Source organism: Trypanosoma cruzi, genomic scaffold (genome assembly GCF_000209065.1).
Source record: "Trypanosoma cruzi strain CL Brener 1047053517043 genomic scaffold, whole genome shotgun sequence".
Taxonomy (NCBI): domain Eukaryota; phylum Euglenozoa; class Kinetoplastea; order Trypanosomatida; family Trypanosomatidae; genus Trypanosoma; species Trypanosoma cruzi.
The window spans coordinates 65844-90380 of record NW_001849528.1 but is presented as its reverse complement, the minus strand read 5'-3'; the positions used below and the strand labels follow the sequence as shown (position 1 = coordinate 90380).

Below are 24537 nucleotides of genomic sequence, written 5' to 3'. Positions count from 1 at the left end.
TTTTTTTTTTTGGCTTTTGTTTTTTGCTTTCTCTCAAGTTACTGTTCGTCTGTCCCTCCCTCTCCCCCTCTCTCTCTCTCTCTCTCTGTGTGTGTGTGCAGGGGGGTGGGGGTAGTGGGGGTGGGAAAGAGAGAAGAAGAGAAATATTGAGGTCTTTGATTAGTGGAGAAGATATTTATATATTTATTTATATGTCTGTGCCCCCTGCTGCATGTGTGAGGGTAACTTTTCTTTTTTTTTCTTTTCTTTTTTCTTTTTGATCTTTTGTTCTTTTGATCTTTGCTCGTTACTAATGTACGAAATTCTTATTTTTCTTTTCAGCTCCCCCCCCCCCCCCCCACTTTTCATGTTTATTTCCAGATGTAAGTGTCTAGAGGGTCGGTGGGTGACTCCGTTCGCCGTGCGCACCATTTCTCCTTTTTGTTGTTTTGTTGTTTTTTTGTTTTGTTTTGTTTTTCATCATGAAACACCGTTCTTTTTTTTTTTTTTTTTTTGTTTTTTTTTTTTTTTTTTATTCGTGAAGGTGTGCACGTGCATTTGCTGAGGGACGGCTGGTGTTTTTCGCCCCCTCCCTGACTCCGCAGTCTTCAGTGTTTTTTTTTTTTTTTTTTTTTTTTGCCTGTGGATCCGTGTATTCCTCCATGATGTTGTCTGTGTCTGCAATGTAAGCGTGTGGGCACGACTTTTGCCTCAGTGCACCACTCTTTGCGGGTGACTGTGGCTGGGCAGTAGTTGCGTGGCATGTCGCCCAAGTACTGTTGTTTCTCTTGTTTTTATCCCGTCTTTCTTCACGGCGCCCGGGAGGGGGGTAAAGGGGAGAGGGGAATGCAAAGAGGAACGGAATGGAGATGAGTGGGAGGGTGCGGGGAATTAAATTAAGTGACATCATTTTCCCGCTGTGATTTTTGTTCTTTCTCTCTCTCTCTGTGTGTGAGTGTGTGTGTCTGTGTCTTTCTCTTTATTTTTTGTTTGTCTCCTTTTGCCGAGACGCAGACGGCCTTTAGTGTGCGTGTATTATATACATCTACGCCGCTTTTACCCGATGGATCTACCGCTTTCTCTTCCGTATTCTCTTCCCGCTTCTCTAGCACTCCTACCGGCAGGTGTGTACGCTGCAACGCTACAGATCAAATAGCTTTCTTTTTGTTGTTGTTTTAGTTGTTTAGTTGTTGTTGGTTTCTTTTTTTTTTTTTTTTTCTTCTTTCCGGACGCCTTTGTGAGTTGTAAATGTTTTACTCCGGCTGGCAATTTCCCACGCCGCAGCGCATCGTTGCGAGCGACAGCCAGCAGGATGCCAATTATTTCATTCAGGAGACGTGCAGCCCCGGCATCTGTCTCATCCACTTTCTCTCCACAAGCATGCGGCCTGGCGTTTCTGCGTCCGCCGCCACCGCCGCTGCATCAGCGGCCTCTCGAAGGGAAAACAATGGGCGCATCCACCTGAAGAGTGATGTTCCGATTCACCCGTACAGTGGCGTTTTTTACTTCGAGGTGGAGGTTCGGTCCATCGCGACGGCAGGCGGAAACGGCCGCAACTCTGTTATGAGCTTGAGCGAGCCCGAACTCGTCATTGGTATCTGCCGCGAATCGCTTCCTCAGCACGCGCTGCCAGGTGAAGAGGCGTGGAGCATCGGTCTTTTTACTGCCCAGCGAATGGCGTATATAAACGGCAAGGGCGAAGGTGAAGCTGTGCGCTTCCCCACCGGCGCACGTCAACGCAACAGCAGCACCGCAGCAGGGAACTCAGATGATTATCGCGCAAGAGGGATGAAAGTTGGGGACACAGTTGGATGTATTGTCAACCTCATGGAGGGCACAGTGCGCTTTACCTTCAATGGTGAGCTTCTGGACGTCGTGGGCACACTGAGTCGACGAATGCCACGGCACGGCTACTACCCCGCCGTGGGCATGTTTCGACTTCTTCCTGCAGTTTCGTTGAGAGTTGTGTTTCCGCCGTTGGGTAGGGCGGCGTCTATACTGCGGCCTCCCATGAAAGAAAAGGTCCCGCCACCACCACCACCGCCACCACCAGCTGCTGCTGCTGCCGCTGCAGTGACAACAATAACAACAGCTACAGCCGCAACCACCGCGGCGGTGCCGGAGTCGGGAACTGTTGCTGCTGCTGCTGCTGCTGCGGCGGCGGCGGCTGGTGGTGTGGCCACTGCGTTTTCTCCTCAACAGGAAATGAGGACGACGGCGGCTGGGTATTTTGTTTTTAATATGGACAAGTACTGTGAGGGCATTGCAGAGGAGTTGGTTCGCGTGCACCAGAAAAAGACGGCGGCCGATCTGGAAAACGAGTGCGAGGAGGACAGCACTTGTTCATGTCGTGATGCAAATATTATGGCAGCCATCAGAAAACACTTGGCAGCACGGGGAATGACAAAGGCGTTGTCCGCTTTTGAGAAGGAGCGAGAAGAGTTGCAGTGCGCTACTGCCGCCACCCGCGTCTCTTCTCCCCTTCAGGAAGGAATGGGATTGCAGAGTGCGGAAGAGACACATGCCACACGAGGGGAAGACAACTCAAAGAAAAGTTCAAAAGGCGCCATTCCCGGTGGTAGCGGCAGCTCACGAAACAAAATAAGCAGCAAATTAGTGGAAGAAGAATGCCAAGGCATCTCCTACAGCCTTCATATCCAACAGCTGCGAGAAGACATTGGTCGTGGGGATATGATCTCCGGCACGCAGCGTATTCTTGCCGCCGGTGTCATCTCCCCCACAACGCGCGAAAAAATTGCTTCTGTGACGGAGGACGTTAATTTGCTGCCCAACGACTTTTGGGGCATTATTTTCTTTGCGCAGCGTAGGGACATCCTCTTTTTGCTGCGGGCAGCACATTTAGTGGAGGTGACTCTGGACGCCATGGAGAAGGGACTTGGTGCGCTGCTTTCTCGCCTTATTGGAACGGAGGAGCCAAACAGGGGCGCAACGGGCGACAGCACGGGAGCGACACACGTGAAGACGCCTATTACGACTGCGGAGCTAATGAGGCTTGCGCTTCACATCCTCCTTCAGCCATTTGAAGAGGTCTCGGCGGCCGCCAGGCACCATCAACGTGCCTCCTCTGTGGGGGCGCGGACAGGGGACGCAGCCGCCTTTGGAATGCTTGACGAAACCCTTGCAAAGGGAGAGTCCAAATGGCCGTGCGATGACCTCGCAGCACATCTCTTTTTCACAGGGGACAAGACATTATGGTCCGGACCAGAGGCACCGGTCACGCTGTTGGTGCGCCGAAGTGTCCCGAACATGCCACCACCCAAGCCAAAACACCAACGGCAAATTGTTGAAACACTCTCCATGTTGTTGTCTCATCAACGTGCTGTATGCGCCCGGGAAGAGGAGCAGCGGTATGCAAATGAGAACCGTGCATGGGTAGAAAACTGGCTGCTGCTTGTAAAAGACGCTAAGATTCAATATCGTGCCCGTTGTTGGTGTCTTCTTCTTCATGCCATCGAGGATTTCAATGGTGCCTTGGAGTATCGACTTCTTGTCTGGCTACGTAGGCACGAGGAGGAGATGCGGGAAGCTGAAAAGGGAGGCGGCCTGGGCCGTCACGGCGCCACCACACATCATCGAGAAGGCGCTGGTAGGCGGCTATTCCCTTCACTACGGTCAGCATGGCGTCATGTGCATGCTGCGGCCGCGCTAGAGCCTTTGTTCAACATTGTAACAAAGGCCTTTAGTGACCGGCTTTATCGCGCATCCACCGCCGCACAACTTGCTACAATGGCAGCACAAAACGGTAGATCATCCACCTTTGAAAAGGGCCCGAAGAGGAACCTCTCCTTCCGATGTGATTTTATGAATAGTGAGGAGGATGAGGGACGATATGAACATGGCCCTCAGCCAGGTGAATTAGCATCAGAGTCCGGGAGTACCCTTACGGCAAGAAACAACAACAACAAAAACGAGTTGCTCAAGAAGACGTCGTGCTACAATGATGATGTCCGCTTGAGCTTTCTTTATATGAAAAGTATATACAGGGCTGTTTTTGCCTAAAAGAAACCGGAGTTTTCTTGGCAATTAAGTGCTCGTTTTTTTTTTTTTTTTTTTTTTTGTTCGTGTGTTTGCTTTCTCTTTCTTTCATCTCTCGTCTTTTTGTTTGGTGATTTTGTTATTGTTTTGTCGCTGCGTTTTTTGTTTTTGTTTTCTCATGATTCAATCAAAGTATGTCTGGGCGTGTGCGTGTTGGATTTCTTTCTTTTTTTTTTTTTTTTTTGTGTGTGTGTGGAGGGGGATTTGGTGCCTCGGCGTTATTTTGTTTGCGCCCCGCCCAAACTCCCCGCTTTTCTGATGTTTTCTCTTTTTTTTTTTTTACTGCCGCACACAAGGGGGAGGGAGGGGAGGGGACGGTCGTCCAGATGACTGGAGGCGGCGACCAGCAGCAGCAAGGAGAGGAGACGGCAGATGACGGTATGGAGCGGAAGAGGTGTTCTTCACCGGCCGCTTCAGGCTTGTTTGACACGCCGAGGGAGCCGCCTGTGCATTCCTCGCCAAACGGTGAGGAAATGACGCCAACACGCGGGGCGGATGCGAGAACTCACAGTTGTGCTGGAAACAGCTGCAGCGGGGAAGAGGGAGGGGGAAGAAACGCATGGCAGCCGCCGAGACTGGAGGATTTTGCCGGCCCTTTCAGCGGTGTTTTTCCACCCGAGGCGGCCGTGAAAATGACGGACGTGGCTAACAACAACGACTGTCGCGGCAGTGACGAGGGGTCATTACTCGCCAGAGAAGTTCATGAAATGTTCACGGCATTGCCCGATGTGCCCGCCCCTGCCAGCAGCAAACACGTCACGCAGCAGACTTTTGAGAGCGGCGTCGTGACGACGTCGAAGACGGGGTGCAACCCTCGGGTGGAGCAAAAGGAACCATATGGGCTGCAGTTAAACACGGGTCCATCTTCGGCAACAAGTCGCGATCCCAATCAACAATTCCTGCGGCTGCTGAAGGGGCATCAGCGGCGTGAAGCGGGTCACACGTCGCCACGTTCATCCATTCCGAAGCCAACGAGGAATTACCCTACTTGGCGGACCACCAACTCGAAAGGCAAAACAAATCATCGGGGGGGAAAGGAGGGTGGCATGCCGCTCAATTTTCGTGTACCCACCTCTCGATCGCCACGCGGCACCTCTTTTTCATTTGTTTTCCAGAAGGAGGCAAGGCGACGGCGTCTAAACGATGAAATAATGCCGGACGGAGGGACCTATGCCAAATCCATTGAAGACCGACCAAAGCCAAGCGTCGCGGTATTAGCTGGAGACAGACAGCATGTCGCTTCAGCGCCAGTGGAGCAAAGAGAGGCATCGTCACTTGTATCGGTGGTGGCTCATGTCATGGATGCCACACCAACATTGAAAACATCCGCTGAAGAGGAACCGACAGCACGGCTGGTGCCACCCATGCAAACACCCTTTTTTGCCTCCAGAAGCACCTTCATTTACGCCGATGGAAGACAAGAAGAGACGTTGCAGCTGCCCAAAAAGAAAACGGTTCAACATCCGGGCATAATTCTGGACGAAATCAGCACGTTGCCGTCAGAGCTTCTGGACGGCGCACTGAATTCGTCGTCCGTTTTTAACTACCCCGTCGATTGGGAAAAGACTCCTATTGAAGAATCGCGTCCATTGCAAACGGAACGCCATCCCACAACAGGCATTTGGGATGCAACGGTGAAGGACAACCCAAGAAATCACACCGTCTTTGAAGATGAAAAAGAAGACGAGCAGAAAAATGATTCCTTTGCCTTTGAGGGCATGGGCTTCAACTCAATATTGCCAACGACACGCAGTCGATGGTCCAACAGTCCTGTCTATGAGATTGTGGCCCATGCCCCATCCACTCAGACCTCTACACGTGCGCCAAGTGTCATGAGTGTACTTCAAGCATTACCCGCAGCCCCTCCACCTGAGCAAGAGGAACAATTCTCGTTGTCATCGTGTACAGTGGAAGAGAAGAAGCCGGTGGCAGAAAATGCCACGGAGCCTGTGACATCTATATTGTCATACAAAGCACGTTTTAGCGGAAACAATCGGAGCGAGACACGGCGAAAGGAGCGCCCTTTAGCGTCAAGGTCTCAACGACCGCTCCCGGCGTCTTTAGGTTCATATGCTGAGATTAGGACCTCAGCGCGGCGATTTCATGCCGGAGCTGAAGCTGGGAGGGATGTGAAGGTTCGGCATCAAAACCGCCAATACCAACCCAAATTCCATCAGAAACGTCGTCCACATGGCAAGCGGGATGAAATGGAAAGGCCACCCCCATGGGAAATTGCAGCTCAGGTGAAGGCAATACGAGAGCGTTTGTGCCGTTTACGTGAAATGGGGATGCATCGCGAGGCAGAAGTTTTCTGGTACTTATGGCCAGAAGAGCGGCAGCTGTGGCACTCTCTTACGAACAAATTGACATTACTTCGTGGTCAGGCCGCAGAACTGACCAAACGGATTTCGGAATGGGAAATGGGGCATCCTGAAGATACATTGGCTAGAGTAGAGAAGAGGATTCAGCTGATCCAATTCAAAAAGCAATTTCTGCTGACGGAATGGGAAAAGGTCGAGGATCTCTCTTGGGAGTACCTCACGGCACAACTGTTGCAAGGTGCAAGGAAACCACTGAGGACTCTTATCATGCTACCCTCGTGGCAAAAGTTTTAAAAAGTGAATGTGTTTTGTGTATTATCGTTTTATGAAGATCCTTTTGTTTTTTTGTTTGTTTGTTTTTTACTCTGTCTGTGCGTGTACATTTTGTTTCAGTTTTATTCCCCTTTCTTTTGGATGCGATGCATGTGAGTGTGAGGTGGGGTTGTAGTGCAGCGGTTTGAAGGAATCGTGGGAATGGGATCCGGGAAACCCGCCTTCCTCCTTTGCCTTTGTGTCGTTTGAGCAATGAAAGGCTGTGGCATTGACAGGTGGCTCTCACAGCGTGATGCATGTCGTGAGGGAGTATTGGCACACGAGGTTTGTCTGTGAACGCATGTTGCGCCAAAAAAGGAACCGAAGGAACTTTTCTTTTTTTTTTTTTTTCTTTGTTTTGGCGACGTTCAAAAGAAATGAGCGGCGCCGCCGTCTTGGCGGAGAGCATTGGGGCGGCCCCATTGCCCGTCATTCAGTTGTCCGAAAGTCTCCTGAAATCGCTTCATATTCCTACTCAGCACACTTGTTTCTTGCGCCCCGTGTTTGCCTCTCACGTGAGTCGCCAGTCGTCTGCACTGTTCATCACAAGTTGGCTGCCACGTGTTCTTCTTGTCACGGAGTCCGGTCTACTGCTACTCATTGACCCCAGTGATGGGCGCGTCACACACGAGGCCTCTCTTCTCCTCTCCGGATCTCCGCCTGCAGCCGAGAATGAGCGTCTTGTGCACATTGTGATGCAGCAGGGGCAGCAAAACAGGGATCGACCGACAACAACTTTGTGGATGAAAATTGCTGTGGGCACGACGCTGTTTGCAGCCATTCTTCGTTTTAAAGGGGTGTTTCAAGGGACTCCAACGGAGCTGCTTCGGGTTATTCTGCACTTTGTACCTCAACGACATGTGTCGGTGCAACAGTACGTGCTGCCAGGACCACTGAACAATATTATTTCAAGTGGTCTTCGTAGCGTCTCCGTGAGGAATTACGATGAAGAAGATGATACGTCTCGTGGGATGTCGTCTTCCCCCCGTGCCGCGAAGAGGCGTTACATGAAGTGGTTTGTTGTGGAAGAGTGGAAGCGGCACAAGACACTTCATGCTGAACTGGAGAAGCAACAGAAGGAAAAGAATGAGAATCTCGCGCCGCAGGAAGAGGAACAGGAAGTTGATTTCCCTCAAGAGACCGCTGAAGAGGACATGGTCCCAAACAATGATTTTGCCGCAGTGGAAGCCGCTCCGTCCGAAGAAGAAGAAGAAATGAATGATGTGGATGAGATGAATGCTTTCGATCATGACAAGAAATCTCAGGGATTCTCAGTGGGCGAACAAAACAGCCTGCATGAGGCGGTGGATGAGGCTGAGGATTATGATACAACGACGGCTCTCCCGCAGAGAGAGGATTTTCTGTCAGCCAACCTCGACGTGCGGCAGCCGCTACTGCAGAAGGAAAGGGAGTTGGAAGAAGAAGAAGAAGAAATGTTGGGCTTTGAATACAAACCTGCGGTTCCTCTGCCCTTTTTGTTGAATGAGACGGGCACAATGGGATATGGTGATTTGCCGGGAAGAGCATCAGAAAATAGTTCGATGAGGTGGGCGGGAAAAAATGGCGATGAATGGACGTCGCTTTGGCGTGAGCTGAGGCCCAAAAACTCCGTGGACGTGTCATTGAATAAAAACGGAAGAGAAGGCGGGAACTCCAGTGAAGAGCCGTGGAATCTTGTGGATCACGCACCGCCTGGGAAAGAGTCCGCACCCGAAGAGAAATGCGAGGCGCCGTCGTCGCAGACCGGTGCGGTCTGTACGGCAGGACCCGCTGATATAACAGAAAAGTCAAGGGAGGAAAACGAATGCTTGATTAATGCAGAGGACCCCATCACTGCGCTTGAAGCTCTGGAGATTCCTCCGCCACTCCCTGCCACGTCTTTTTTCCGGTTGGAGCAAAAAATGGATAACGACAATGCACCAACAATTGTAGATGAGCAGAGCAACATGGAGGAGTTTCCACTCATCTGCAACAAAGTGGCCGAAGTGACGCCCCTGCAGGCCAACGGGGCCCACATCTTATCTGTGTATCCCCTGCAACGCCCTTTGGGGGATTATAAAAGGAAGGGCGCAGAAAGTTCTGATGAGGACCAGCTCTGGCAGCGGGTTTATCACGAAAATCTGGGAAGGAAAGCGGATTCCCGCGTTTGCCAACAGTCACCCATGGAAAAGTACAGCCGCGGCTCCGCGCATGTGTCCAACTTAAATGTAGACGCAAAAGTACTTGGGGATATATAAACGTCTTGGGGAATGCCTGAGGTGATATCGAATATTGCGTTCTTTCCACAGGTTGTATTCAACGCAAGAAGAAGAAAAAAAAAAGAAAACTGTTCATAAATTACTTTTCTACCTCTCACTCCCCTTTCCTCTCTTATTATGCGTCTTTTATTGTCCTGCAATATTTCTTCTTCTGATTACCGGGTGGTGGTGTGGGTCAATTCACGTACGGGTTCCCACTCAAAACTCCATAATTTTGTTACACCGAGACAAAAATAAAAATTTAAAAAAAAAGTGCCGATTCCCTTTTCCTTTTTTTTTTTTTTTTTTTTTTTTTGGTTTGGTAACAGTTGGAACTTTGATATTTAAATTATTATTTTCTGATCTTTTCTTATTTCCTTTTGTGTGTTTCTGCCGTAGGCAACTATTTCTTTTAGTGTTGGAGCGACTCGGGAAGTTATGATGGCCATTACGCATTCTGCGAACCACAGACGGCATTTTAAACGCCTCTTTTTATTATGCCGGTTGTATGTCACTACCTTAATTGCACTCTGTGCAATCATGATTTTGGGCACGCTGCTGGTTATCAGTCCCGGTTTAAAAGAATTGAAGGAAGATGTTTGGCCGGAGGTCTCCGATGGTGCCTTTCCAGACAATCTAATAAAACGAGGCCCGGGTGGTGGGTATTTGCTGCAAACCCGCCGTGGGAGAAAGGGACCACCGCTGCAACTTGAACACCTTCGCAGCTTTTGTTCCAAGTACGCCCCCGGACTGGAGAACGCCTGGTGGAAGCGTAAGAATATCGTAAATTTTCCTATTAGGAGCAACAAGAGCAAAGACATTCGCCTGCCACCGTATCCGATTTTTCCAGGGCCGGTGTGTTTTTTGGGTGGATCGTCGTACTTTGACGGAGATGACTTGGATCGGCGTCGCAACCTTGGCGGGGCAAGGGTTAAACTTTTCCCCTCATGGAGGAGGTTGACCGACAATGTGTTGATGGATATGCAGAACAATAGTTACATCCGTAGTTTGACGTTTGTGCCCGCGATTGCAATTGTTTTTCTTAACGGTTTCTCCCTTGGTCAGATGTATCATGTCCTCAATGATATGGTGAAAGAAGTGATGGTTATCATGACGGAGGTGGGGAATGAAACAACCCTGTGGAAGTACAGTGAATTGGGGAAATCACCCACTCAATTCTTCGCCCTCCCACGTGCGGAATTATTATGGACGCGAGAAAACCTGGCAAGTGCGTTGCCGCAGACAACACATTTTTTAGGTGCCTTTTCCCATCCAACAGCACCCACACGTTACTTCTTTAACGACATACCCGTTCTTAGTAGAGATGCTGTCTACTGCACCTGTCAAGCCATGTTTACCTGCGAGGTGCCGCCGGATGAAACATTTGAGCAAAAAACTGTTGCATTTCGCCTTATCGGTGATCTTATGGTGCGATATATGAACGAGACACCGCACGAGTCCGCACAAGAAGTGTCTGATGATCTGGAAAAAAAACAAGTTGTACCCCTCTCCATCCTGCGTCGATTCAGTCATGTTCCGCAAATCGCAAAGCGTTTTTGGGAAACGGAGTTAAAAGTAATGGCGAAGTACAAGAGTAGGGAACCAGGGGACAAAACGCAGGAACCTTTTGTTTACCGCCCGAGACTGCTCCTAATTAACCGCAACTTTCGCGAGATTCACGATTACCAAGCCGTGGCCGCATTAGCAGAAAGAGTTGGCTTTAACGTGCAGGTGGTATATTTTGAGAAGATGCCACTGGAGGATCAGGTCCATGTTAGCCGCCACGCCGACGTCATGATGGGTATGCACGGTATGGGACTGACACACGTCCTTTGGATGGACGGGCGCCGTCGGCCACGCTGCCGGGCGCTTTTGGAGTTGATGCCTTTTGGTTGCCCAAGAACTCTGATCCATTTTTACAAGCTGTTTGCCGACACCGTTGGTATTCACTACGAATATATTGAAGCTGCCGATATGTATCTTAAGGACATGGGTGGCCTTCATAAATCGAAGGCACAACAAAGAGACCTTGAAGCAGTTAAGGCTGTTATGCGTGCCTGCAAGTTCGACTATATGTATCGAGGATTTACCAATCAAGTTGCCATATATAACATGTCTGTTTTGGAACAAAGACTGGTGGCAGCGTTGCAGCGACTAAAACAGTGTGGTGTGGCCTAATAAATGGGTTTGTTTGTTTTTTTTTGTTTTGTTTTTTGCTATTTTTTTTTTCTTTTTCTTTCTGTCGAACTGGATCCGAGAAGACTCACGCATGGCGGTGCGTGACGCACTTCATCCATGTCTGGTGATTGATGTCTTTTACCGTTCGGACACAATTTTGCCGTTTTTTGTTTGGTTATATATATATATATATATGGCCCTAACTGTTGGCTGTGCTATCGAAAATCATTGAGATGTTTTTTGTGTTTTTCCTTTTTTTCCTTTTTGTTTTTTTGTTTTTTTATTTTATTTACTGTAACTAAGATTTGTGGTGGTGTTGTGTGAATTGACGTCTCCAATCGTACTGTGTTGTTCCTTTTTGTTGTTGTGTTTTGAATGAACTGTTTTTGTTTTTGTTTTTGTTTAGTTTTGTAAGAGAAAAGACAAGAACTTTTTTATTTTCCTTTACTTCCTTCATTCCACCTCCAGCTGCTGCTTCTGCTACTAATAATAATAATATGACGAATACTACTGCCCTCAACGAGGGGGATTTTTTTCTTTTTTATTTCGGTTAGGGGACATTTTAATGACTGCCAATTTGTGACTTTAAGGCGAGCCTGTTTGTTGTTGTTGTTTTTGTGTGCGTCTTGCGAGTACATTTGTTTGGTGTTGGTGTACGAGCACTAGGGGAAAAGAAAACTTCTCTGAAGTGTGGAGGGGTGTTGGGTAAGTTGAACCCAAACAGTCACCGCACATTGGTGGGCTCTTCCTCTTTTTTGTGTAGGCGGGAGGGGAGGAAAAAAAAAAAAAAAGGTGCCATCCAGCCGCGTAAGCCGCCACCGTACGACTTGCCGTGAGGGGTACGTTGTGAGGGACGCTCTCAGAAACCCCGGCCTTTCTTCTCGACAAGTCATGTGTTGTGCGGAACCGCCTTGGGCCCTCTATTGGCTGCTGAACGCACATATATAAATATACATATTTGCATGTGTGTGTGTGTGTGCAGGCATGGGGGCAACCCAGTAAAAAGATGCGCGTTTTTTGGTTCTTTTTCTTTTTTCTCTGTTTTTTTGGATTACGCGGCAAAATAAGCCACTGAATATTTTTTATTGGCCCGCAACTTTTCTTGTGACTGTGACTGGGCACGCTTAATGGGGATCCATGCACACATGGAAGGCCGCTAAAATTAAATGCAGGGTTCAGTCCGTTTGTGCCACCCTCTTATCATTCAGTGAGTTGCCCCTTTTTTTTTTTTTTTTCTCACCATGCGATAGATAATGTGTTTGTTTATATTTGGTTCCGCAGTGTGTGTACGCAGTAGACTGAGCTGCCGCCTTTCATCCTTGTTTTTTTCTTTGTTTTGTTTTTGTTTTCTTTTTTTTTGTTTTGTTTTTTTTGCGTGTGTTCTCTCCCTCTTTATCTATCGACTGTTGTGATTTCTGTGGTATTTCCCCCACTGGCTTTTCTTTTATTGCCACTTTACGCAGTTACACGGAGCAGGCCATCTCAGGGCACACACTCAACCGGAGAGGAGGAACGCTATAAAATAAGACGAGAATTCCAAAAAAGTAAAAAAAAAAAAAAAAAAGTGAGAGAAGGGAGAAGAAAAAGGGGGGAACCGAAGCAAAAGAAGAAAATGTTGGAGACAAAACATCTCCACACACACTCTGGCCGCCTGATACCGCCGCCTCCACGGAGGACTCCGCGGAGGAAATCCAGCGTCTGCAGAACGCCTACACGACGGCACAATCCTGCCGAAAGTGGGTTGTCGGCATCTTCCAAAACGACACGAAGCGACGTCTATGAATGTCGGATGGCTCCCGTGCGTGGCAGACAGGAGAGTCATGATAGCACCCCCGGCCGTCCACGAGCCCCGGAGGATGTCAATTATTTTCGGGGCCGGAGCATGAATGAAAAGCCAGCCCCATCGAAATCACACTGTGCAATTCCTAGCAAAAATGGTCGACTGGAAGAGTGGCGTGCATCGACTCCAGCTGTGGATCGTGAACGTTCCAGTCAGACACGGTGGGGTCGCAGCGATGAGATTATTTCCCAAAGCCCTTTGGCCGGCAGATCCCATTCCCTGCGGGAAGGTGAATTTTGTGATCCACAGGCCCTCACGATGCGCCTGCGGCATTCGTTGTCGCGTGGCTACAGCCCCCAGCGTGGGCATCCAACTCAGGCGGTGGTGGGTACAGAACTCGCGCCACCGATGCCACGCCTTCAGGGTGCATACGGCACCTCCAAGAATCGTTACCGGAAAACAATCGAGCGCTTCATTGAGTGTCAACCGACAAACACCCAGAAGGAGATGCAGTCCATGTTAGAAGAGTACAGAGGACGTGAAAATGAGCTCTGCGAGGCGCTATCTGTGGCCTACAGTGATTCCTGGGAAGCTTCTGTGAGGGGAAATGACACTATCATCCAGCCACAGAAAAATAACAATTGTAGCAAATTTGCACTGAACGAGTCACCGAGTATGCCGGAAATGAAAGACTTTCCGCGTGTTGGGAACGGGAAAGGGCATTTTGACTCCATGAACAATGTTGAGTGCAACCATAATGCAACGGCTGAAAATCACCGGCAACGCATGACCAAACCCACTTCCAGTTCTCATTCTACCCCATCGCGACTTCAGGACAGCCATCAAAATGTCGATTGTCTCCGGTCATTCTCTGACGTTGCCACACCCCATCGCAGCGAGGGTATAAATCTTTCAAAGAGTGCTGAAAAGGAACGGTATGACGAAGATACAAGCCCTCATCTTCGCAACGGATCCAGTGGAGGCGCAAATGTACCTTTGTCCCTTGGTATTATTCTTGAGCAAAGGGAAACGTCGCCGCGCTCTGGTGGCATGTTGACACCGCCTATTCCCGCAGACCTTCTCGCACGTTGAGATTAAAGGTGCGACCGATGTGCACAAGAAGAACCCGGGGGGGGGGGGGGGGGGGAATGTTAGGGTAAGCCGTTAATAAACAAAAAAATTGTGTCTCCTTTATGTGTTTGTGTTGGCTTTGTACCTTCGTCGGATCCATGTACACTCATGCATGAATTATTATTATTATTATTTGTTGTTGTTGTTGTTGTTTTTCAGATATGCCCGGCAGGGATCCCACTCTCTTTACTCTTTCCCTTTAACTCTCGCACGCACTCACATTCTCCATCCTCCATTGTGTTTGTTTTCACGTTTCATGCGATTTTGCCGCCACCGTGTGGGGGTGTATGAGGGCAGTGAAGAAGATGAGGTGGAGAATGGGACGAGAAGAAACAATGGAGGAAAAAGATACAAATAGAATCCAAATTCCGGCGGACGCAAACCCACACACGTCTGTACGAGGCGGAACGCAGTGGAGATCACTGTTGAGTATTTTTGGGGTATGAAGGACTTGTCTTGTTTAGAAAAAGAAAAGGAAAAAAAAAAAAAGAAAGAGAAAAAAAAAAAATCAAAAAAGAGTGGCTTTATGCTTTTATTTTGGGGATTTTTTTTTTTTTTTTTTTATTGTTAGCTATACGTATTTACGTGTATGTATGTGTATGCATGCCCTCATCCGTGGAGGGAAAAAATGACAGGGGGGGGTACGAGGAAGTGCCCGCCTCATTGTTTTGTGCATTTCTTGAATTTATATGTGTGCGAGTATTGTTGTTTGTTTTATGTTGTTTGTTTGTTCTCATTGTTTCTGTGTGTGTGTGTATATATATGTGTGTGCGTGTGTGTTTAGATGATTGTTTGCAAGGGGGACAGAGCTGCCGGAGAAGAGAGAAGTTTATTTGAATTGATTCGGAGATAAAGAGAAGAGGATCGCTTTTCAGGTGGATTTACTTGTTTTGTTCTTTTATTGTGTCTCCTATCACTCCTTCTTACGTTGCCCCGTTCTTTCCTCTACTCAAAACACCCGTCTGCGTGCGCATATATACACACACACACGCACATAGAGGGAGAAGGCGGGGCGTGGGGGGAGAGAACATAATGTTTTGTTTTTCTTCTCTTTTTTTTTTCCTCTTTTTTATTTTATTTATTTTTTTTTTTTTTTTTCTTTTTTTGTATTTGTGGAGACGGTCACTCCCGCATACACACGTGAGTACCTTGTAATTCGAGGTGTAGTGCGCATGACAAAAGAAAAAGCAAAAAAGAGGGTGGCAGAAATGAGGCGTGGAGGAGGAGGAGGAGGAGAAGTGTATAAATATGAGTGGCAGGACAAAAGAGACGCGCGACGTTGGGCTGCCACCGCTGTTGTTTGCGGTCGCCCATAAACACTGCAATTTGGGGGGAGGGGTGGACCGTCTTTGTTTTGTTTTTGTTGTTGTTTTATGCTTATTTGCTGCCTGTCTGGAGTGGCGTGAGGGGTTTTATAATAGTAGAGACGGGAAAAAAGAAAAAAAAAAGAAAAAAAAAAAAAGAGAGAGAGAGAGAGAGAAAGCGAGGAGTCCGCCTTTCACCAGCACGCATAGGAGCAATACGTCCGCTCAAATATCGAGGGAAAATGTTGACAAATCTGCTGCTTTTTGTTGCACTTCTCTCATTGAACGCGTGTTGTGCAGAGGAGGCTGCGGATGCGATGTTATTAACGAGGATGAAGGGCCCTGTGGAGCTGCTGAGGCGAGAGAACATGCGGTGGCGTGCCGCATTGAATGCACGAAACGTTGGGAATGTCTTTAGCGTTGATGAACATCTCGCGGAGTGGGAGGACCTCGGTGAGGTGCACATCAACGCCCCTTTAGGGGAACGCGTGGTGAGCGTTTCCATGTCACGAAATTTTGCTTCTCTTATATGCGAAGAATCGCGGAGGAGCGTTGGTGGATTCCTTCGAGGGCGGTGCACTTTGCAGCCCTCCCTCGCGGTATCGCAGAGCGAAGTGTTCTTCACATATCGCGTGACCCACAAGGCCACCGAGGACAGTGTGACTGTGAAGGCGCCAGAAGCGTCTCACACTTGTAAGCTCTACGAGGAAAGCACACGTGAATTTAGTGAGTTGGAGATTGGAACGGCCACATATGAGGAGAGGGAAAAGGCTGCTGAAGGGCACGGCCTCGCCATTTTTATTCGGCTTTTGCCCACACGCAGTGCACAGGACCATGTCGGGTGGCTGCCGTGTACACTTAGGCTCACAGGTGTATCCATGGACGTGGTGGAGCGGAGCCGTTGGAAGAGGCGGGCCGCATCGACGATATTCGAGCGGTGGGGATATCCCCTGCTGGCCGTGCTGGCGCTGTATGGTGGCCTCCTTCTGTGGGATAAAATTGCCACCCGCCACAGTCCACCAGCCGCGAAACCAAAGCACGACTAAAAAAAGGAGGTTCAAAGGGAAGGCAAATGGAGGGAAGGGTGTTTTAATTTAAAAAAAAAAAAAATGGCGTATTTTAACTGAGGAAAATTTGTTTTTGGCGGTGAAGATGTACCGGCTTTACGGCGCGGTGTTGGGTGGGAAAAGACGTTACTGGAGCGCAATGAGTTTTCCTTTTCGTTGTTGTTTCTTCGCTGCTGTGTGGGAAGGGACAGGTTCTCCCGCTTCCTTTTTTCTTTTTTCTTTTTTTTTCTTTCCAACTCCATTCACGTTGTGCGCGGTGTGGCGGACGAGGAACTGGACCTTTTCTTGTGTTTACTTTTTGCTTTTGCCCTTTTCCCCATGCCATCATCTCAGTTTTCTGAGGAGAATAAGCGTAACAAGGTACACGGCTTAGCGTAGGAGTTCACCCACACAAATCCATATATATATATATACAGAGAGAGAGAGAGAGAGAAGGGGGGGACATCATTTGGTTCACGCAGCAATGATCGGAACGCCGATAGAAAACTTGACCGTCTCACAGATTAAGGAGGAGCTACGGACGTTCTACGGCATCAGGGACTTCTCAGATGTCGTGGAATTGAAGGACCTGCAAGCCAAACTTACCACAACAAGAAACTCGCAGCTCATAACGCATGGCCTGCAATACGGTCCATTGCTGCAGGTTGGAAACCGAAAGAATCCAAACGGTGTTGTGACTTTTTTGCATGGACTGGGGGATTCGGCGCACGGCTGGGAGCCTGTCGCGCATGAGTTGGCGGGTTCCCTGCCGCACTTGTTGTTTCTTCTTCCGACGGCTCCGGTTCGGCCGGTGACCATTAACGGTGGTATGTCGATGAATGCGTGGTACGACATCAAGGAGATCTCTGCTGCCACAGACGTTTCGCGTCAAGATGGAGAGACGGTGATGATCTCCGCTGACTACGTCAAGAGTCTCGCGTACACTACGACGCAGCGCTACTGCATTCCGAAGAACCGTGTTGTGTATGCAGGCTTCTCGCAAGGCGCAGCGGTATCACTTGCGGCGGGGATCACCTCACGTATTGCACCGGCTGGTGTGGCGGTACTCTCTGGATACCTCGCTGGCGGCAACGTGGTCCTCTCTCGTCTGTGCAACAAGGAGAGTCCCATTCTTATGTGTCACGGCACGGAGGACGGAATTGTGCCCTTTGAAGCGGCACAACAGACAAAGAAGGCACTGGAGGCGGCTGGGGTTGCTTCCATCACACTGAAGTCCTACCGAATGGAGCACTCATCGCACCCTGACGAGATCCGTGACCTTGTGAGTTTCCTGAAGAAGGTGTTGCCGGCGATTGAGTCCAAGGCCTAGGAAGGAAGAACGAAAGAGCATTGCATGGGAATGGTAAGAGAAGGAAATATTTTCTGTAGAGGTGAGAGGAGAAGACATACATACACAATACAGGCATGAAACCCAGTCAAAAGGAAAGGTGGAGGGTTGTATGGGGGGATTTGAGGGGGAAATGATTTTTTTGTGTGTGATTTCGTCAGCTTGAAATACGTGGCCAATGACCCACACACAGATGCACGTCTTTTTGTTCCTTCTATTCTCTATGAAAGAAAAGGGCCAGTGGCATCAACAACGCCCCGACCCATCAAGAATTAAGGAAAGGAATCATATCTAATCTTTCCGAGCGGGGTGATCCCAAGAAGGAAATAGGCAAAGGGGTGGGAAGCAGTAGAAACAACGAGATGTTCCAGCGCTCCTCTGCACGGTGGGTGGGTCTCTTTTTCCCCACCAGCTCTCCCTTGCGCAGTGGCTACAAGTACTTTGAGGACATGTTTCCTAAGCATGAGCCTGCCCCACGCTACGCGACATATGAGGAGCAGTCCCTTGGTGCCACCGTGAAGTCTCTTGAGCCAAAGAAGCAGTTGACGGAGTCAGAGAAGCTGCATCAGCTGCATGAATGGAAAAAGGAGGAGGACGGTCTCACCCCGCCACCGGAGTTTGGGTGGCCGGAAGAGTGGGGTCCAGAGCCGGGCGAGGAGGGTCATAGTGAGTGGTACAAAAAGAATCGCATGTACATGTCTTATGAGGAAAAGTCAAAGTATGACCTCCGCATTGGTGTTCCCGTCGAGAAAAACTCCATGCGGCACCAGGAGATGCCGTACCACAAGCGCATGAAGGCCGCCTATCATAATTTGCAGGAAGAGAAGCCGCAGTGGTTTGATCCACGGCAAAGAAAGTACTGGGCCCGCTACTCTTACGAAGACCAACGAGACTCTGTTGCCAAGTCGCGTGATGAATACTTGAAGGAGTGGCTTGAGCAGCCGGACGTAACGCAAGAAAATGTGGCAAAAAAAATAGGGGACTACAACGGCACAGCAAAAAATCAAAGTGTGAAGCCTGTTCAGCGACGCCCTGAATGGGAGCTGGCACCCATGAAGGGGAATGACTAAGAGCCGCTGGTGTAGCTTTATATAAATATAAGATAGTCTCATTTTGTTGTTGTTGTTGTTGCCCCGTTAACATACTTGTTTTTTTTTTTTTTTTGTGTGTGTGTGTTTGTGTGTATTTTACCGGAGAAAAAGTAGCTCCAGAAAATCATTGAAAAATACAGGAGCAAATTATTCATTTTGTTTGCATCTCTTTTTTTGTACCGTACATGAGGTGGAATCAATAATACATAAACGTTTTACAGACAAACTTTTGGTTCTTGTTGTTTTGGTGGGTTAAAGGGGTATCTTCATTGTGAAATTCAAAGGAGGGAGAGAGAGAGAGAGGGGGGATTAGATGTTGCGCCATATTTCTCTTCGAAAAGGCTTGACGACATGCGCCGTGGTGGGTATGGCAGGAAGGGTGTGCCATTGGGCACAGCCATACCCATTGGTACGCCACCACAGTACAGCTGCAGCGGCAAGGCAGCCACAGAAGCAGAATATCCATGCGCTCAGCGAAAACAAATCCGATGCTTCCGCTTACGTGGGCGCCGATGATTTTGCCGATTTTTCATCTTTGCGACACATGGGATACATGTTGCTTCATGCACGTCGTATGTGGGTTCCAATGATGATGGCCGCGGCGTACTATGCCTCTGCCCCACTTTTTACTGCATCCTCCATTACAAAAGGCGTTTACTGGAGTTTATGTGTGATCCTGCAGCGCCTCAGCATCCGGGGAAGGATGAATACGGTTTACAAGGATCTCAATGGTTTCACATGCGTCGTCACAGGCGGCACCAGCGGGATTGGCCTTTACACTGCGATGCAGTTAATTGACATGGGTGCCCACGTTGTGATTGCGTCACGACCGGGACGAGAAGAAGCAACGCGGGAGTTTATGAAGGCAAATTGCCAGTGCAGCAAAGGCTCCAATGAAGATGTTCTTCAGGAACGACTGACATTCGTCTCGTTGGACCTGTCGGATCAGCTTGACGTCATGGCGTGTGCCGCTCGCATTAAGGGGCGATTTAATGATCGGATTGATTTGTTAGTGAACTGCGCCGGTGTCTGGCGGGAGGAGCCTACGGTGACAAAACAGGGTTTTGAGGAACACATTGGCGTCAATTTTCTCGGGCCGTTCCACCTGACAGAAGCTCTCTTGCCATCCTTGCGACGGTCGGGAAAGGGCGGCCGCGTCGTATACGTGACGTGTTTATCGCACAATGGGGTTCACAAGGCAAATGTTGTGAGGGAGCGTATGTTGCTCAAACCATCGCCAGATGAGGCTCAGGTCACGGCACGCTGTTACAGTGCCTCCAAACTAGGCAACTTGTATCACGCGCAGTACATCGCCACACGTCGCTACGAGGGTATACCGCTCAATCAACCCACGGAGTTGCGTCCGGTGGATGTGTGCGTAGCAGATCCTGAATTCTGCGCAACAAATCTCACCTCTCGGGATGCACCGCCGCTGCTCGGAACGAACATCCTTGCTCGGACACTGCGTTCCTTGTGGATACGGGATGCTTACGAGGGAAGCCAGACGGTAGTGAATTGTTGTGTGCGTGATGATATTGAAAATGGTGGCTACTACGCAGAGTGCATGCTCATGCCAGGTGGAATTAGCCGCCGGGCCCACGACCCAAAGAGCCGAAAAGATGTAATGCAATGGGCCATGGCGAATACGATCGCAAAATATTACACAATGAGGCCATCTACGTCAGACAGACACACGGCTGCGACCGCAGCATCTGGTGCTGGTAGTGGTGCCGCTCCAAATAGGGAGGGTACAAATACACACAATAACTAGCTGTGAAACTGAAGGCATCGTATGCTGAGTTATTGTTCTTATTTTTCTTCGATTGTTTTTTTACCGCTGTGGATGTTTCACAGGCGTGGGAAAGTGGCATGGAGAAGAGCAAACATACGCGATCTCGTTCTCTCCCACGTGGATCCTTTTTGGTGCATGGAAATTGGGGGGTTGGCAGTTTTATATGTGGCCTTATTTCTTGTCACTGTTCAGTGGGAATCTTTTCTTCCTCTCTTTTTTTTTTTTCTTTTTGTAGTTGGACTGCCCCGCGCTGCAGGTTCACGGCCGCAGCGCCAAAGAAGGAAGGCGGTGGAGGTTGCGAGTGGGCGCAGAGAGTTTATTTTGGTTAAAGGAATGGGGAGGCGAGGCATGTTTTCATGCGCATCGTTTTTTTGTGTGGTTCGACGTTTTGCGGGCGGGACAGGGGCCGCAGCAGCGGTAGCGGGTACTCTTTTGACGTCAGGGGAGTGCTGGGTTAGTGTGCGTCACTACCACCAGCACACAACGTGTCTTCTACTACCACGCAAACTCTCGCAGGCAAAACAGCAGCCGCTTTTCCCTGGTATGTGCCGCCACGTCAAGCGGTTTGAGGGCGAGCATACGTACAACTACGGGCATCACACGTTTACGATCGTCCGCGAGGGCTCAACGTTTTTCATTTTGCCCCTTGGCTTCCTCATTGCTTATGTCGCAACCCTCTTTGTCCCCATGTCATTTCAGCTGGAGGCGATGTATTCGGTGCTATTAATTGCCTTTTCTCGCTATTTTGCGCGGGGCCGGAAAAACAGAGTCTGGAAGGACTTGAAAGAGCGACACGTCATCGTCACAGGTGGGACGAGCGGTATTGGGCGAGAAACGGCTTCTCAGCTGGCCGCCATGGGTGCCGACGTGACGGTGCTCTCACGCAACGGTCCAAATGTTGATGGTGCGATGGCGTACATAAAAAAATTTGCAAAGAGTGATGAGCAGCAGATAAGATTTACCGCGTTGGATCTTGCCGACTTTATTGCAGTGCGTGACTACTGCAAACGCGCCCAACAGCAGAGGATGGCAGTTGACATCCTTGTGAACAACGCGGGGCTGATGCAGCAAAAGCAGGTGACGTCTCGTTTTGGTGACGACGAGCAGCTTGCCGTGAACCTCCTCGGGCCGTTTTTGCTTACAGAAGGACTTTTGCCGCTTGTGGCAGAGAACGGTGGACGTATCGTTTATGTTTCATGTTCGGCCCACGTTGCAGTGAAGCGAAATATTGTGTCGACGTACCTGTCCGGACGCGGGCTGTGGTCCCCTCGCATCCGGGATAAGTTTGATGGACTCGAGCAGTATGGATTTACAAAACTTGGCTGCATTTATCACGCACAGGACTTGGCGGTGCGCTCCTATACGAATGCCTCAAAACCATTTGCATCTATGACACCTGCCACAGTCGCCTCTATCCTAACGCCTAGCAACGGCAGAGCTCATAAAAGTAACAGTAACGACGGCAACAGCAATACGCCGCGGTACACCACATGTGTTGCAGTTCCTGGCGGCGTCGTGACAAATCTTTACCGCTATGTTCCCCTTGCCACGACGTTTCGTTGGTGTCGCTACTTTTATCTGCTCTTCATGCGCACAGCTACTGAGGGAAGTCAAGTGGTTGTGAACTGTTGCGTGCGGGAGGAATTAGTGAATGGCGGTTATTATCAGAATTGCCGCTACAGCCCTACAGGCCTTTCCGCTACCGCTTGCAGCGTAGAGGAACGAAAAAGTGTGCTGGCATGGGTGAAGCTAAAGATGCAGCCGTACATGCGGTGGGAGAGTTAGCGGTAGAAGTGTTTTTCTCTCCTGTTGAAGGAAGGGGGAAGCTTAGAAAGCCCGTGGGTCTGTTGAGGCCTTATCTGCTGAGGCGTTCAAGATCGCATTAAGATGACATCTTGCACAAAACATGTGCGGACCACTTTACACGTTTTATTCACGTGGCTAGGTGGGGAATACATCGCAGCCAGGTCGGCAACTGTGTTCTTCTTGTGAATATTGTGTGTGTGTGTGTGAGCATGAAACCTTTTTTTTTGTTTTTTTGTTTTTTGTCTTTGCCCACCCCCTGTAGACTCTTTATTTCTCTGGGAGTAAAAAAGGGAAAAGAAGGAAGAGGGAAGCAACGTGTGTACTCAAAAATGGTCAAGATCTCACACGAGGACACACAACGCATCAAGACGGCGTTCTTGTCGTATGCGCAGGGTCAAGACAAAGTCACGGAGGCGATGATTGACCAGCTCATCTGCGGCGCCTTCCCTGGTCTCTCGTGGGAGCAGCTGCAGGAGAAGAAAAAGGGCCGTGCGGCAGCGAACGGCTACGACCGCAGTGCCTTCTTTTCTCTTGTCGCGTCCGACGAGCAGTACGTGCGGTTTATTGCCCAGCACTTCCCATGCGCGCCAGAGGAAGAGAAACCGCCAGAGATTGATGCCCTGGAGCTCAAGACGCAGAAGGGCTTTTAGTGTGAAGGGCTGCAAAAGAAGAGGAGTAAAAATAAAATAAAATAAAAATCTGTAAAATAGTACGAGTATAGTTCCAAGAGACAAATTGCGGGGATGCACTTATGTGCACGCCACAAAGACATGTAAAAGAAGGAAATAAAATGCGATGGAGGAGAAGTATTTGTATGTGTAATTTTCAGTAGGTGAGAAGGAAAGTGAGGCTTGTTTTTTTCTTTCTTTTCTTTCTTCCTCTTTTTATTCTCTGCTGCGTGCGTAATTGTGCGCGAACCACCTGGAGGCATCGTCTGTGCTTTTGTTTTGTCTGTGCTTGTGTGTCTCTTCTTTCCACTACCTTTTTCTTGGCTCCCGCCCAAACCTCTCTTTTTGTTGTTGTCACGCCGTGTACGGCAGAGTGACGGGTCATCGCTGTGACCACCGCAAAGTAATAAAACACTCCGTGTTGTGTCGCCTCCATTATTGCCGAGTTTACAACAGGGGCATTACGCCGTTGAGGAATGGACGACAATTTGGCCGCCGAGATCGCCAGAATAGAGGCGGAGCTTGAGGCTGACCGCCAGTTTCGCGAGCTGCAACAACGACAGCAGCAGCAGCAGCAGCAACAACAACAGCCGTTTGGCGCCATGGATGCCACAAGCGCCTTTGAAAGGGCATCCGCTGCGGAAAATAATCCGCACCCCGCGCAGCGCCAGCGGATGTTCGCCCACGGCGGAGACCCCATGGCGGCGCAGCAGCAGCAGCAGCAGCAGCCGGGTGTGATGGCCCCGACGTCGGGGCAGCCGCATCAGTTCTCAAAGGACAGCGACGGCCGCTCCATATTTGTGGGGAACCTCCCGCGGGGCGAGAACGGCGGCCCGACCACCACGCCGGAGGAGCTGGCGCAGTTCTTTGCCGATTGCGGACAAATACTGAACTGCACCGTTCTGCGTGACCGCGGAACGGGCGAGTTGAAGGGCACGGCATACGTGGAGTTTGCATCGTACACCGCCATGGGGAAGGCCATTGACACCAAGAATAATGCCAGCTTCAAGGGCAGTACCATCATTGTATGTTGAGCGTGAGTTCCACAACTAACTTTTGTTTTCTCTCCCCCCTTCCCCTCTCTTTCTTCGCTTGCGCTTTTCCCTCTTTCTTCCCCACCCACGCATGCCCGTGCGGTACCTCCCCCTCACTTTCTCTCTCCCCCTCTCCCTCTCCCTCTCTCTCTGGCTGACGGTCGCTCCGTGCCGCGAGTTGCGGGGAGGGGAGGGGAAGAGGAGCGGGAAAAAGAGGGAGATGCGCTCAGCGACGCCCCCCTCTCTATAAAAACGAAGGAGGCAGAACAGTGGTTGAATATGCGTGCCTGCTTGTGTGTGTGTGTGTGTGGGAGAGAGAGAGAGAGAGAGGGAGGGAGATGTCTCTCAAGCAAAGAAGGGGCTCGCTCAGCCGTACAAATAAACATCACAAAAACAAAAACAAAAAAAAAAAAGAACACGCAGAAGATATCCCTCAGTAAAAAAAAAAAAAAGG

The 24537-nt window shown here is 49.6% G+C and overlaps 12 protein-coding genes across 12 annotated transcripts, besides 41 other annotated features; all 12 read left to right on the top strand.

Annotated features, from left to right (window-relative positions):
* Nucleotides 1-8294: a sequence feature (heterozygous, Esmeraldo-like haplotype).
* Nucleotides 49-87: a microsatellite.
* Nucleotides 172-193: a sequence feature (AT_rich).
* Nucleotides 226-258: a microsatellite.
* Nucleotides 424-456: a microsatellite.
* Nucleotides 473-513: a microsatellite.
* Nucleotides 594-617: a microsatellite.
* Nucleotides 1177-1204: a microsatellite.
* Nucleotides 1228-3999, top strand: Tc00.1047053506797.10 (hypothetical protein, conserved; the record flags this gene model as incomplete). Its single annotated transcript, XM_806113.1, has 1 exon — nucleotides 1228-3999. One exon carries the CDS (start codon nucleotides 1228-1230, stop codon nucleotides 3997-3999), a length of 2772 nt encoding a protein of 923 aa, XP_811206.1.
* Nucleotides 2005-2031: a microsatellite.
* Nucleotides 2111-2135: a microsatellite.
* Nucleotides 4035-4057: a microsatellite.
* Nucleotides 4096-4150: a sequence feature (T-rich).
* Tc00.1047053506797.20 (uncharacterized protein) lies at nucleotides 4170-6650 on the top strand (the record flags this gene model as incomplete). Its single annotated transcript, XM_806114.1, has 1 exon — nucleotides 4170-6650. One exon carries the CDS (start codon nucleotides 4170-4172, stop codon nucleotides 6648-6650), a length of 2481 nt encoding a protein of 826 aa, XP_811207.1.
* Nucleotides 4194-4219: a microsatellite.
* Nucleotides 6693-6729: a microsatellite.
* Nucleotides 7000-7028: a microsatellite.
* Tc00.1047053506797.30 (uncharacterized protein) lies at nucleotides 7046-8905 on the top strand (the record flags this gene model as incomplete). Its single annotated transcript, XM_806115.1, has 1 exon — nucleotides 7046-8905. The coding sequence occupies one exon, from the start codon at nucleotides 7046-7048 to the stop codon at nucleotides 8903-8905; it is 1860 nt and encodes a 619-aa protein (XP_811208.1).
* Nucleotides 8295-8610: a sequence feature (areas merged during assembly that could not be assigned to a particular haplotype. This can correspond to areas where the two haplotypes were merged or to regions with more than two copies in the genome that were merged during assembly.).
* Nucleotides 8611-9567: a sequence feature (haploid, Esmeraldo-like haplotype).
* Nucleotides 9156-9178: a sequence feature (AT_rich).
* Nucleotides 9191-9221: a microsatellite.
* Tc00.1047053506797.40 (hypothetical protein, conserved) lies at nucleotides 9344-11083 on the top strand (the record flags this gene model as incomplete). Its single annotated transcript, XM_806116.1, has 1 exon — nucleotides 9344-11083. The coding sequence occupies one exon, from the start codon at nucleotides 9344-9346 to the stop codon at nucleotides 11081-11083; it is 1740 nt and encodes a 579-aa protein (XP_811209.1).
* Nucleotides 9568-10319: a sequence feature (haploid, non-Esmeraldo-like haplotype).
* Nucleotides 10320-24537: a sequence feature (heterozygous, Esmeraldo-like haplotype).
* Nucleotides 11092-11144: a sequence feature (T-rich).
* Nucleotides 11465-11487: a microsatellite.
* Nucleotides 12406-12456: a microsatellite.
* Nucleotides 12622-12647: a microsatellite.
* On the top strand, nucleotides 12696-13955 carry Tc00.1047053506797.50 (hypothetical protein, conserved; the record flags this gene model as incomplete). Its single annotated transcript, XM_806117.1, has 1 exon — nucleotides 12696-13955. One exon carries the CDS (start codon nucleotides 12696-12698, stop codon nucleotides 13953-13955), a length of 1260 nt encoding a protein of 419 aa, XP_811210.1.
* Nucleotides 13989-14010: a sequence feature (GC_rich).
* Nucleotides 14128-14147: a microsatellite.
* Nucleotides 14459-14510: a sequence feature (A-rich).
* Nucleotides 14538-14560: a sequence feature (AT_rich).
* Nucleotides 14738-14774: a microsatellite.
* Nucleotides 15030-15100: a sequence feature (T-rich).
* Nucleotides 15426-15456: a microsatellite.
* Nucleotides 15456-15481: a microsatellite.
* Nucleotides 15541-16344, top strand: Tc00.1047053506797.60 (hypothetical protein, conserved; the record flags this gene model as incomplete). Its single annotated transcript, XM_806118.1, has 1 exon — nucleotides 15541-16344. The coding sequence occupies one exon, from the start codon at nucleotides 15541-15543 to the stop codon at nucleotides 16342-16344; it is 804 nt and encodes a 267-aa protein (XP_811211.1).
* Nucleotides 16386-16409: a sequence feature (AT_rich).
* Nucleotides 16571-16597: a microsatellite.
* Tc00.1047053506797.70 (lysophospholipase, putative) lies at nucleotides 16829-17674 on the top strand (the record flags this gene model as incomplete). The annotated part of the gene is made up of 1 exon (XM_806119.1): nucleotides 16829-17674. One exon carries the CDS (start codon nucleotides 16829-16831, stop codon nucleotides 17672-17674), a length of 846 nt encoding a protein of 281 aa, XP_811212.1.
* Nucleotides 18055-18762, top strand: Tc00.1047053506797.80 (hypothetical protein, conserved; the record flags this gene model as incomplete). The annotated part of the gene is made up of 1 exon (XM_806120.1): nucleotides 18055-18762. The coding sequence occupies one exon, from the start codon at nucleotides 18055-18057 to the stop codon at nucleotides 18760-18762; it is 708 nt and encodes a 235-aa protein (XP_811213.1).
* Tc00.1047053506797.90 (short chain dehydrogenase/reductase, putative) lies at nucleotides 19097-20554 on the top strand (the record flags this gene model as incomplete). Its single annotated transcript, XM_806121.1, has 1 exon — nucleotides 19097-20554. One exon carries the CDS (start codon nucleotides 19097-19099, stop codon nucleotides 20552-20554), a length of 1458 nt encoding a protein of 485 aa, XP_811214.1.
* Nucleotides 20576-22360, top strand: Tc00.1047053506797.100 (short chain dehydrogenase/reductase, putative; the record flags this gene model as incomplete). The annotated part of the gene is made up of 1 exon (XM_806122.1): nucleotides 20576-22360. One exon carries the CDS (start codon nucleotides 20576-20578, stop codon nucleotides 22358-22360), a length of 1785 nt encoding a protein of 594 aa, XP_811215.1.
* Tc00.1047053506797.110 (hypothetical protein, conserved) lies at nucleotides 22591-23031 on the top strand (the record flags this gene model as incomplete). Its single annotated transcript, XM_806123.1, has 1 exon — nucleotides 22591-23031. One exon carries the CDS (start codon nucleotides 22591-22593, stop codon nucleotides 23029-23031), a length of 441 nt encoding a protein of 146 aa, XP_811216.1.
* Nucleotides 23058-23080: a sequence feature (AT_rich).
* On the top strand, nucleotides 23526-24083 carry Tc00.1047053506797.120 (hypothetical protein, conserved; the record flags this gene model as incomplete). Its single annotated transcript, XM_806124.1, has 1 exon — nucleotides 23526-24083. The coding sequence occupies one exon, from the start codon at nucleotides 23526-23528 to the stop codon at nucleotides 24081-24083; it is 558 nt and encodes a 185-aa protein (XP_811217.1).
* Nucleotides 23596-23640: a microsatellite.
* Nucleotides 23756-23778: a microsatellite.
* Nucleotides 24189-24235: a microsatellite.
* Nucleotides 24395-24422: a microsatellite.
* Nucleotides 24471-24495: a microsatellite.